General features: G+C 50.3%; 1 protein-coding gene across 1 annotated transcript; it reads right to left on the bottom strand.

Moving 5' to 3' along the window:
* Nucleotides 1-65: 65 nt before the first annotated feature.
* LOC149744754 (telomerase Cajal body protein 1) lies at nucleotides 66-11,959 on the bottom strand. Its single transcript, XM_089900424.1, has 10 exons — nucleotides 10,956-11,959; nucleotides 10,707-10,805; nucleotides 10,122-10,233; nucleotides 2,333-2,421; nucleotides 2,053-2,143; nucleotides 1,811-1,943; nucleotides 1,040-1,248; nucleotides 730-833; nucleotides 449-583; nucleotides 66-333 (listed from the first exon to the last, which is right to left on the bottom strand). Exons 1-10 carry the CDS (start codon nucleotides 11,357-11,359, stop codon nucleotides 87-89), a joined length of 1,623 nt encoding a protein of 540 aa, XP_089756550.1. The 5' UTR covers nucleotides 11,360-11,959; the 3' UTR covers nucleotides 66-86.
* Nucleotides 11,960-12,092: the final 133 nt, after the last annotated feature.

Here is a 12,092-nt window from a genome sequence, read left to right on the forward strand (position 1 = left end):
GAGCCCGCTGGTACCCCTCCCGGCCCCATCTCCATCATCTGCCTCCCCAAAGAGACACAAAGACTCTAATATCATATAAAACCTTTTTATATAAACTCACGCCCACCTCCCTCTGTCCCTCCCTGTCCCTTCTCGTCCTGGTGAGCATCAGGGACACTGGTATCCGGGCCACCCCCACACCACCAGAGCTGAAGCTGACATTCAAGGTGGACGTGGCGCATGGAGAGCAGGGGAAGGTCCACCTCCTCCTCCCCCTCGTCCCCACTCTCCGTGGGCTCCGGAAACACACGCTGACCGGAGCCAGTGGCCAGCAGAGGCAGACTAGGGTGCAGGCTGTAGGGACAGATGGGCGGCGCCAGTCAGCACCATGAGCCAGGATGCTTGCTCCCTCAGGGATTTACCTTTCTCCCCAACCCAAGCCCCCAAATCTGCAGAATTAACTTATGACCTCACTCCATTGGTGCAGTCCTTCTGGGGCAGGAAGCTCAGCACTGGCTCCGGCCTCCCCTCATGCCCAGCCGCACCGGTGTCCCACACGGAGACGGCCCCGCTCGTGCTGCCGCTCACTAGGAACTGCCCACTCCTGGGGAAGAGAGGAGAGGCTTGCTGGCATGCAGTCATCACCGGGGGCAGGAACCCTTCACGGTCAGGGGCTGGGACACTACAGGTGGGCTCTGGCATCCCTGGGGGCATCAAGACCCTGGGCAGGAAGGACCCACAGTCACTCACGGGTCCAGATCAAAGTAGATGCGCTGATTGGTGGTCACTTCACGACTCAGGGACCACAGTGGACGTCCAGGCTGCCGGAGATCCCAGCAGAGAAGCTCAGCATCCTAAGGACAAAGAACAGGAGCCTAGAATCGTTTCTACCCTCCACTCCCCCACTCCCAACACATGCCTGCTTCCCTCCAGTTTTATAAGCACTCCTTTAGCTGGGTTGATTTTTTTTTTCCCATGCCCATCTCCCAACACAGCACAGACTACATCCCCACTCCTGCCTTTTACCCCCCGCTTTGGGATCTCAGAACATGATCCCTACCTTACGGGCTCCTGAAAAGAAGCGATTCCCATCGGGGTGGAAACAGAGATGGGTGATGCCCCCTTGGTGCCCTCCCAGCAAGGCAAGAGGGGAGCCATCATCCCAGGTGTACAGACCCAGGGAGCGCCCGTAGGAGCCACAGGCATAGAGGGGCTGGGTTGGACTGAAGGCGATGCAGGAGATGATGCCGCTCTGGCCCTGCTTTTTTGCTAGAAAGGGAAGGAACAAAGTCGGGGAGAGGGCAAGAGCACCTGGCATTAACCACGCTAATCAGAGGTACACCTCTGTCTCCCGTCCCAGAGCCCATGTGCTGGACTCAGTGCCTCCCCCACCCCGTTCGTTTTAAGCAGGATGAAGACTTCTGATGCTCCCTAGATCCTTCTATCCCCTGCAAAGGACCTAAAGGCCCAAGCCCCACTTCTTCCCTCTCAAACCTGTTTTTCCTTGAAGGGCTGGAAAGCAGAAGGCTTATAGAAAAAGGGAATCAGCTTTACCTCCAGTTTCCTGGAGATACCAAGATTTGGGAGATCAAAAGGTACAGGGCACGGGGCTCAAAAGCGAACCAGCTCTTTACCCAGAGGTAAAGTTCCGCCCCTCCCTGAGTCTGTTTTCTTCCCTGTGCACTGGGCCCAACCTGCCCCACACGTCTGTACTGAGGATGATGTGACCCCCGCCTCAACCCTGCACGTGACCCCCTGGCTCACACAAGGCCCCTCTGCACGTGGCTGGGCCCTTTTCTCTCCTCCTCCCTCAGAGGCGTGGACTGCTTACCAAATGTGGCTCGGACCTCACAGTCGCGGCCGGGCCGGGACGTGGAGAAGATACGCACGGTCCGGTTGAAGCCACAGAAGAGCTGGGAGCCATCCGGGGAGAAGCAGAGCGAGTGGGCTGCCGTCAGCTCGTCCTGGGGGTGGGAAAGGGCTGGAAATAGGCCTAGCAAAGAGCCTCAGCCGTTCTCAAGGAAGGAGAGCTGGGCCAGGACGAGCCCTGGGACTGGGCGGGGAGGTCCCTACCAGGTGGTTGTAGGAGCGAAAGGAAGCCCGGAGCTCTCCAGTGAAGGCATCCCAGATGTGAATCGGGTTCTCCCGGCTGCTGCTGGCCACGCTGAGAGAGACACGGACACTGAGGCCCCAGTGCTGTCAAAGGAAGGGGAGGAAGCCAACTGACCGGCCCTCTCAGCTCACATCTGAAGGGCACAGCAAGCTTTCCTCCTCCTGAGACCCCTGACTCTCTCAGTGGAGGGTCCCCTTGAAATGGGGGCGGCGGGGAGGGGAGGCGAAAGACATCACTTACTAGGAGGTGTCTGGTTGGGCTGAAGACATCAGAGAATACCAGCAGTAATCATAGATGGTGTCGCCTTCCACCATTCGAAGGACGGGAGCCTGGACAGAGATGCGGGGATGCCTGGGTCACTGGTGGGAAAAGGAGGCCCACTCGGAAATCTAGCAGTTTTATGGCAGAGGGAGATGCTCTGTGGGCACTTAACCAGGTAGGAGAAGGCAGACGGGGTAAATATGAAGAACAGGATCTTGATCTCCAAGTTTAAGGTTTAGCTCAGACTTTAACATCAGACTTGGGCCACCAAAAGCCATGCAGATTTACCCTTTTGCTTTTTCAACACTTAGAGAGCAAGAAACAAGTAATATCCCAACCCAGAAACAAAGAACCAACCAATGATACAAATATCTACCGAGTGCCTACCAGGCACCATTTGATCCTCTAAAAAAACTTACTGAACAGTTCAAACAAGCAAAGAAGTATTAAAACAAAGCCAAACAAACCCTGTGAGTCCTCCACGTAGCTTAAGAAGCAAAATATTTTACCAAACGGTTAAAACCTCTTCCCAGTGAAACCCTCCCTCAGAGGTAAACACCATCCTGAATTTATCACTCTCGTGTATTTCTTTAGGAATACATTCAGACAGAGAAAAAAACAATATATACCATGGTCCTGCGTGCTGTTAAACTTAATATGAATGGTAGCAAGCTGTATGCATCCCACCGCGATTGTGAGATTACGGTGACACACTGAGCTCAAATTCATGCATCTTCCCTGCTGTACAGCGCTCCACTCACCCATCCCTCTCCACTGACAGTCACTGGTGTTTTCCCAATTTCTGGCTAGTGTGCTGTAACATTCTGGTACCCGTGTGGGAGGGTTTCTCTGCAGTTTCTGCTAAAGAGGGAATCACTGGGGCTCTACAGTCTGCACTCTGCCAGCTCTACTAGATCATGTCACGTTTTTCCCAAAGTGCTCATCCAGATTTACTCTCCCCCCAGCAGCGTGTACGAGCGCCTGTTGCTCTGCATCCCCTTGGTGTTGTCAGACTTTCAAATTTTTCTCAATTTGAAGGCTGTGAAATGGTATTTCATTACGATATAAACTGGCGTTTCTCAATGTCTAACCAGTGAAGTTAGACATTTTTGTGTTTAAGGGCACCTTTTCCTAGTTTTTGCTCAGTTTTCTCCTAGGTTGTTGCTTTTTTCTTACTGACTTGAAGGAAATCTTTACATCAGTTGGATACCAGTCCTTTGGCGGGGTGACGTCACCCCTTTGGCCCTCGGGTGATGTCACCCAGTCGTGAATGCAGGGTCCACTTCTCCACCCTGAACCCTTGCATCCGACTGTCTGGTGGAAAGCTCCACTGGGGCATCCCACAGGGTCCTCAAACTCAGTTTCTCTGGAACAGACCCAGCCTCTGCAGCCTGTGAACCGGCTGCTCCTCCTGGGCTCCCCACCCAGTTCTCAAGCCTGAAATGTGAGCACCTTGACTACTACTACCCTTCACTCCCTTTCCTCTCCTGGTCCAACCCAAGGCCAGAGCTTGCCAATTGCACCTCCTAGGTTCGCCTGAACCTGTCCCCTTGCCTTCAATCCCACGTGAAGCCACTGCCTTCTTGCTAGCATTTCTACACGTTCCCCCAGCCTCCCTGCACCCCACACTCCAATCTGCCCCTCCATTCTCCACCCTGCAGCCACACTGAGGCCCCTGGAATCCTGTACAGCGTCACTCTCCTGCTTAAAACATTGCAATGCCTCCCCAAAACCCTCGGTATAAAACCCAATCTCCTATGAAGCCTTCCCTTACCAGGCGTCTACGCCATACCCACCTTTCCAGGCTCATCCCTCATCCCTGTATTCACTCCTGTAATAGCTCCACGTCCCATTATCCTGACTCTCAGTCCCTAGAAGGTGCCAACTCCCTACACTCCTGAACTGCACACTTTCACGCACACTAGCCTCCAAGTCTGGAATAGTCTTCCTTCCCTTCCCCCAGAGGCTCTTCCTGGTTGAATCCTAATCATCCTCTGGGTCTCTTAGACACTTCCTCCACTGGGAAGCCTCCCCAGCCCCTCGAGCTGAGCCAGGTGCCCTGCTCCACGTTCCAAGAGCCCTCTGTGCCCTCCACGCTACAGCGTACCCATCTGAGAAGGCAGGAACCATGTCTGTCTTGCTCACCACTGTTTCCCCAACACCTAGTGTACAATCAGCAGTCAAATGTTTTAATGGGAAAATGGAAACAGAAGACCGTTCCAATAACATAAGGCCCAAAATAATAACACCTTGAATTAAAACAGAGGCAGTCAAGTGAAGTGGATAGATTAGGAAGATCACAAGAACCTGATGGGATTTGGTAATTAACTGGACATGGGGGTTAGGGAAATGGAAGATTAAAGGAGGAGACCCTGGCTTCTGGTTTGGATACCTGAGGTCACCAAGATGGTAGAAGGACTTGGGGTGCACAGGAAGGCTATGAGATGCCAATGTCCTCAGTGAGTTAGGGAGAATCAGACAGCATAAGCGTCAAAGGAAAAGTTTTTACAAAGTGAAAGAGCAATTGTCTGGATATAGCATTTAGGAATGAGGACACTCCCTCTCCAACCTGAGATATGTAGGGCACAGAGGATGCACAGTCTCTCCCAGAGAGGGTACAGGAAAGGGAAAGCCTCAGGCAAGAGCCACGGGGTACAGAGAGTACTCAGGGAAGAAGTGGAGAGTTAGAAACAGGAGTTCCAGAAAGCTCTGTGAAAAGGTGGAGAAGGGAGGGGAGGAATTGGGAAACTATGGTGGGAAGAAGCAGTACACAGATGTACGCAAATACCCCAAAATATCCTACCCCAATTTCCCCACCTGTACAAATGTTGTCTATTTCCATACTAAACTTGCAGACATTAAAAATGAAAATGCCTAATGAGTATTTAGGTATTTAGGCTATGATAGAATTGGTACACTCATATTGCCAACAGCAATAATAATAATAAAAAAAAGAATAAGCAGCACAAAAAGCTTTCGAAAACAAATTGACTCTCTGTATCACGAGACTTAAAAAAGAGATATTGATTCTCTCTGACCTAGGGTGTTTCTTACTTGTAAAATTTCTCTGATTCTCTGAAGAATCTCCATCAAAACACATGGAGATGTTCACTGAAAAATAATTTATGATATAAAAATTCTGGAAACAACCCAAAAGTCCAAAACAGGTGAACAGGTAAGAAAACTATCATAGGCAGTCAGTGAAATACCATACACCATTAAGCATAACTATGAACACTGGAACACCGTGAAAAACATTTACGATGTGATTGTTAAAAGAAAAAACAGTGTACAAAACCATCTACCAAAGAGTTACAACCACACAGAGAGCTCCGGTACCTAGAAAGAATGTAGAAAAACTTAGAGGGCTGAATCTTGTAGAGTGGTAGGTAACAATGACTTTTTTCCCTTTTATTTTCAGCCATACCACGCGGCCTGTGGGATCTTAGCTCCCTCACCAGGGACTGAACCTGGGCCCTCGGCAATGAGAGCACCGATCCCTAACCACTGGACCGCCAGGGAATTCCCACCTTTTCCCCTTTTTAACATTCTCATTTCTCTCAAGTGAATGTGTACAATAAATATTCGACCTCTCACATTTCCAGTCTCCTCTAACTACCCCTACTCCTGAACTCTTTCAGGCTGGCTGTGCCACGCCCACCCAGCCCTGGTTTCTGGACACCACTGGTTTCTGTTCCAGGAACCAGGGCTAGGAGTGCCTTACAGCTTGCACACAGAATTCACATGTCTGCAGCCTCTGATCTCACAGAGATGCAGGTTAGGCAGGCATTCAGGACCGTCCCTGGAACGCACCCTTCTTTCACCATCAAGGCCCGGCACCCCCACGAACCTCGGGCACCAAAGAAGTCCCAGGCTTCCGGGGCCATCTGGTCTCACCACCACCTGCTCGCTGCTCAACACACTCCCTGATCGGCCCCAATCCCACCCTCCTCCCTGCCCCCCAAATCCTTACCCCTTGGCCTCTGAAATTCCCACTCTAGAATCTTCAAACTCCCTTATTTTGCATCTTCTCGGAACGCCCTGTCCACCCACCTGGACCTGCCCAACGCTGTGGCTTTCTCAGGCTGAAATGTCTTTCATTCTCACTCCCCTCCTCAGTACAAACATCAAGGTCATTTCCAAATCTTTTCACCTCTCCAAACTCCACCTCCTCTGCAGTTCCTGCCATCACATTAGCTCCCTGTTTTTGTTTCCCTCCCTCATTCACTGAGACTTTTATCTCCTGATTCAGTCTCTCGCTCCCCACAAATACTGTTACTCTCGGTGACGTGCACTTCCACCAGGACTTTGAGCTTGCAGTTCTCTCTGCCCAGCATATTCTTCCCCAAAATATCACGTTGGTTCACTCCCTGACTCCCTCAGATCTCTGCTCAAATTTCACCTGAATAGTGAAGGCTTCTCCGACTGCCCTTTTTATTTTTATTTTTGGCTGCACCGCACGGTTTGCAGGATCTTAGTTCCCAGACCAGGGATTGAACCCGGGGCCATGGCAATGAAAGCACCAAATCCTAACCACTGGACTGCCAGGGAATGCCCCCAACCTCCCTTTTTAAAATTGCAATGAATTCCCCCAGTCCTCCTCTCTGCTTTATCGTTCTCCATGGTACTTGTCAGATATATATTTCACTGTGTTATTTCTTTATTGCCTGTTTCTCACACTAGAATAGAAGCTTCACAAAGACACAGACTTTTGTCTGTTTTGTTCCTGACCGACCCCTAGCAGCTAAAAACAAGCCTGGCACATAGAATGTGCTCATTGAAAACTTGTTGAATGAATGAATCAATGAAAGAATGAATAAAAACACCCAACACCCTGGCCTCTGCCATTCCTTGACTTCCTTAGCACCCACGGCCGTGGCCCTCACTCTACACCAGGGGCCCACTCCCAGTCGAGTCATCACTACAATCTCTGACCACCATCTCCAACCCACCCAGCTCCCTTGCTCTGCCATTTCCACCACAATTGTTCAGCTTCATCAGAAACCCATTCACAATCCATTTTCTTACCCACTTTACACTCTGGTCAAGCACAACAGGTGTACCCCTGCAGACACTCTCGAAGTATCCCTGCAGACACTCTCGAAACACCCCTTGTCTTTCTCTCCTGGCAAACCCCAGCCAGACCTCCTATTCCTTCTAGTCCATGCTTGCATCCAACTAACACCAAGGACTACTAGCATGTACTGAACACTGACTACATGCCAGGCAATACTTTAAGCACTTTACCCTAATTCTTTCTTTTTTTTGGCTGTGCCACACAGCGTGCAGGATCTTAGTTCCCCCACCAGGGACCCAACCCGTGCCTCATGCAGTGGAAGCATGGAGTCTGAAACACTGGACCGCCAGGGAAGTCCTACCCTAATTCTTTTAATCCTCGCCACAACTCTATGAGGTGGGTGCTATTATTATCATCTTCATTTTACAAACAAAGAAACTACAGTCAACTTACTGGGGAAAGATGCACAACCATGCTAACTGGTCTCACTTTACATGGTTGACAACAAATTTCTAGTGGGCACTGAGCAAAGAATAGCAATGCTACTCTACACCAAGCATTCCTTGGTGGTTTTGATTTTCTTCTCCCCAGGACCGATCATCTCACACCTTCTGCTCTCTCCCCACAACCCTCTGCTTTCAGCTGATAACATCCCCTTTATGCTTCACTGAGAAGCCAAGAGAGAGAGACACCCAAATCTTCCCACGACCAAACAGCTGCCTCTGAACGCATCCTCTGCCTTTCTTCCCACGGCAAGGAAGGGTTCTGCGCCTGTCAGTCTAGTCCTTCAATGTGCTCTGGATCCTGTCTTCACCCAGCCACGCAGGGACTTCGTCACCATCCCCGACAACAGCAGCAATTCCTCCCTCTCTTGCGGGGTAATTCTGACCTCACAGAAGCATCTTGTTCACCTTTCTTTAGCCCCACATTCCCTCCGGTCACCATTCCATTTCTCAGCTCCCTTTCACAGGAAAACACTTCCAAAGAATTCTCTCTTCCTCCTACCCTAATTACCTTCTACCTCCAGCACTTCTCTGAAAGTGCTCTCGTCAAGGTCACTATGTCTTCTTGGGTCATTCTCTAAATTTGCCCTCACTCTCAACAGCATGAGACATGACTCTTTGCCTCCACTTTTATAATTTCTCCTGCACCCACCTCCATGTGCTGGAGTGTTCCAGGCTCTGCTTGAGCCTTCTTCTTCATCTACACTCTCTCTTGAGATTGACTCCATTCTCAAGACACAAGATACCATCGACATGCTCTCCTGCTTCCAAAGTATATCCCTAGCGCCCTTCGCAAAGTCTCTCCTTAGCTTTACATTTCACATTTAAAGTATCTAAAAGCCCAGATTTCCCTGGTGGCGCAGTGGTTAAGAATCCGCCTGCCAGTGCAGGAGACACGGGTTTGAGCCCTGGTCTGGGAAGATTCCACATGCCGCGGAGCAACTAAGCCCGTGAGCCAAAACTACTGAGCCTGCGCTCTAGAGCCCACTTGCCACAACTACTGAAGCCTGTGTGCCTAGAGCCTGTGCTCCGCAACAAGAGAAGCCACCACAATGAAGAGTAGCCCTCGCTCACCACAACTAGAGAAAAGCCCGTGCACAGCAACGAAGACCCAACACAGCCAAAAATAAATAAATAAATTTATTTATAATAAATAAAGTTATTTTTTAAAAATAAAAAAAATAAAGTGCCTAAAAACGCTTGACTTCTGTTCCAATACCTCTTCATATCCTCTGAGTAAACTGTACCTCCATCCACCCAATTGACTTCCAAGTCCTGTGAAATATACTTCAAATCCACCCACATCTATCTCGCCTGATATCACCCCAGCACAAGCCAACATCATTTCTCGCCTGGACCGTGATAAATGCCTCCTAATGAGTCTCCACTCTTGCCCACTCACAATCTATTCTCTAGCCATTATTTTGTTCTTCTCTTCTAAAAGCCCTCCCACGGCTTCCCCAAAAACACTCCAAATGCCCTACCCACAAGATCTGACAAGATGTGGCTGCTAGCCACCTCTCCACCCTCACCAGGCTTTCCCCCTCACTGGCCTTGGTCCAGGCACACTGGCTTTCTTTCTGTTCCTTGAACACACAAAGCTCTTCCCCAGCTCTGGGTCTTTGTAGCATCTTTGCCTCTTCCTGGAACGCTCTTTCTACAGCTCTTCACAGGACTGATCTCATCATCCTTCAGGTCTCAGCTCAAATGTCTCTTTTTCAGAGAGTCCCTCCCTGACCGACCGTTTTATCTAAAGCGGCATCCTCTAGTTAGTCTCTCCTCATTCTGTTGATTTCCTTCGTAGCATTTATTATAATCTGTAATGAACTTGATTATTTATTGGACTACGTTTGTTGTCTATGTCCCGTACAAGAAAGCAAGGCAGCTCTTCATCTGTCACATTCATTACTTTATCCCAACACCAAACACAGTAAGTGACACACTGGTAGTCATTCAATAAATACCTATAAGTCAATTAAAAACCACCGTGAGGAAAAAAAAAAAAAAAAAAAAACCACCGTGAGAAATCTACTAGTCTTTTATGGAAAACACATATTCTTAACTAAAGAAGGACAAACACCTCTTTAAATGACGTCAGAATTCAGGGTAGAAAATGCTACCTGTGGAACCTCATGGTGAAATGTCCTGCCTGTGAACAGGAAACATGTGGACTGTAGTTTCTCCATCTACAGGAAGGAATTAAATGCGCAGTGTCTGATGAAGGGGCAGAGTTAGCCCCTACTCTTACCATTTCTGCATATTCCAGCTGCTCCCCCTCATTGTACAGCTCTGGGGGCAGGTTGTAAATCCGCAAGATGTTATCAGCACTATTGGTCAAGATGCAGGAGCCATCAGGGGCCCTAGGAGTAGGAAAGAGTTAGAAAGCTGGACAGACCTGTATTTTCCACGTGTAGGACTAGGGCTGAGCTGACCTCTGGTATAGGTAAGCACCCCCAAGACCTTGAGGAAGTAGAAGACACACAATCACAAATGAATTTTTTTTTTTTTTTTTTTTTGTGGTACGGGGGCCTCTCACTGTTGTGGCCTCTCCCGTTGCAGAGCACAGGCTCCGGACGCGCAGGGTCACGGGCCCAGCCGCTCCGCGGCATGTGGGATCTTCCCGGACCAGGGCACGAACCCGTGTCCCCTGCATCGGCAGGCGGACTCTCAACCACTGCGCCACCAGGGAAGTCCACAAATGAAATTCAAACTCAATCCAGAGGAATTCTTACTCCTTCTCCCACCATGGTGGATCCTTCTCCCAGATAACTGGGGTATTTTAAGGTGGAAATCCTGAGCGTGATTATCTCCCTGCCCCATTATGCTTACTTACCACTTACAGCCTTTCAAGAAGTTCTCAGGTTGGGTGCTGAACTCTGACCAGGAACCGCTGAGAAACCGAGGTACCTGGGAGAAGCTGTAGCTCCAGACGCTGGAAGGAAGATGGGGGAACAACAAACCTGGGTTCACCAAAGCAAAGTGGAAATGGGCCTGGAGAAGTGGGGCTGAGGACTGGCAAATAAGATATATCTCACACTTCCAATCTCCACAGATTCCTGAGCCACCTGCTATCACCACTTACGTGTATCCCTCATCCTCTGGAGCGGGTTCCTCAGACACACCTTCCACGTCTTCTCCGGGCCCCAACTCTGGCCTGTTCGTTTCTTCTGCAGGAAGGCTCACATTTTCAGAAAGTTCTTGCTCTTCGACTCGAGGGCTCAACCCACTAGGAATACCAAACCCTGTTTCCAGGGGAATGGAGAGAGAAGCTGGGTCCCCCTCCTCCAGCTCCTGGGACACAGCTGAGACAGCCATGGGATCTGGGGACACCCGGGGCGGATCATCGCCATCGGGTGTCGGTGGCATCAGTTCAGGGTCCGTATTTTTATCCATTGGGGAAGCCTGAGGAGAGAGAGGGGCTGGAGCTGGGACCCGGTCTGAAGGAAAGCAGTCCGGAGCTAACAGTGGCGCCTCCGGTGTCTTCATACTGCAGAGGAAGCGCGGCAGACATTAGCCGCGGCCAAGCAGTTCTCTTCCCGCCGGCTACCAGCTGCCGGGCCCGCGGAACGGCCAAGACCGCTTCAAAGTTCGCACGGATCGGGATGCAGAACTGGAGAAACCCACCAGTGCCTTCCTTCTTCCCCTGGGAGGGGGCAGAAGGCCAGGAGAACTGCGGAACAGCAACGTTAGAAAGCACGGCGCTCTTCAGCCTGCTCGGGCGCTACGAGCCACCTCTTCTCGCGGGATTTGGGCAAACCTTTCCATTGGACCTCCGCATCCCGGATCAGACTTCGCGGGCGACCCACGGAGGGACAGGGCAGGGACGTAACAGGTCACGGGTTACGTTCCCATCAAGCCCTGGGGCTCCTAGTAGCTGCTGGGAGTTGTAGTCCAAAGGCTTCTGCCTCTGCGAGAAGTGCCTGAGCTCCCCCTGCGGTCTTCCGCGATCATTCTTAAAGCACCTACTCCTCTCCCCCACCTGCAGAGGGCGATAGCGCTATGTTTGATTTTACAGGTTTTAAGCCTCTTTTGCATCTCATTCGCTGAATTCTTCAGACCTCCGTCTCTTTTCATTCATTCAATAAATATTTATTACTGAACTCTTACTTGCTACCCAGTACTGTACTAGGCACTGGGAAATACAACAATGAATAAGATAGTAGACAAGGTCTCTGCCCTCCTAAGGCTTAGGTTGCTGTGTATTCAAGGCAAGGAACAA

Source organism: Delphinapterus leucas, chromosome 19 (assembly GCF_059928025.1).
Source record: "Delphinapterus leucas isolate spDelLeu-1000000601 "Yukka" chromosome 19, BTC_Dleu_Yukka2, whole genome shotgun sequence".
Classification (NCBI taxonomy): Eukaryota; Metazoa; Chordata; class Mammalia; order Artiodactyla; family Monodontidae; genus Delphinapterus; species Delphinapterus leucas.

Excerpts from the sequence above, each read along its gene's own strand:
- LOC149744754 (XM_089900424.1), bottom strand. The coding sequence starts at position 11,359 with ATGAAGACACCGGAGGCGCCACTGTTAGCTCCGGACTGCTTTCCTTCA. Across the intron at positions 2,422-10,121 it reads AGCTGGAATATGCAGAAATG|GCTCCCGTCCTTCGAATGGT; the intron begins GTAAGAGTAGGG and ends ATCTCTGTCCAG. Across the intron at positions 2,144-2,332 it reads GCCCAACCAGACACCTCCTA|CGTGGCCAGCAGCAGCCGGG; the intron begins GTAAGTGATGTC and ends TGTCTCTCTCAG.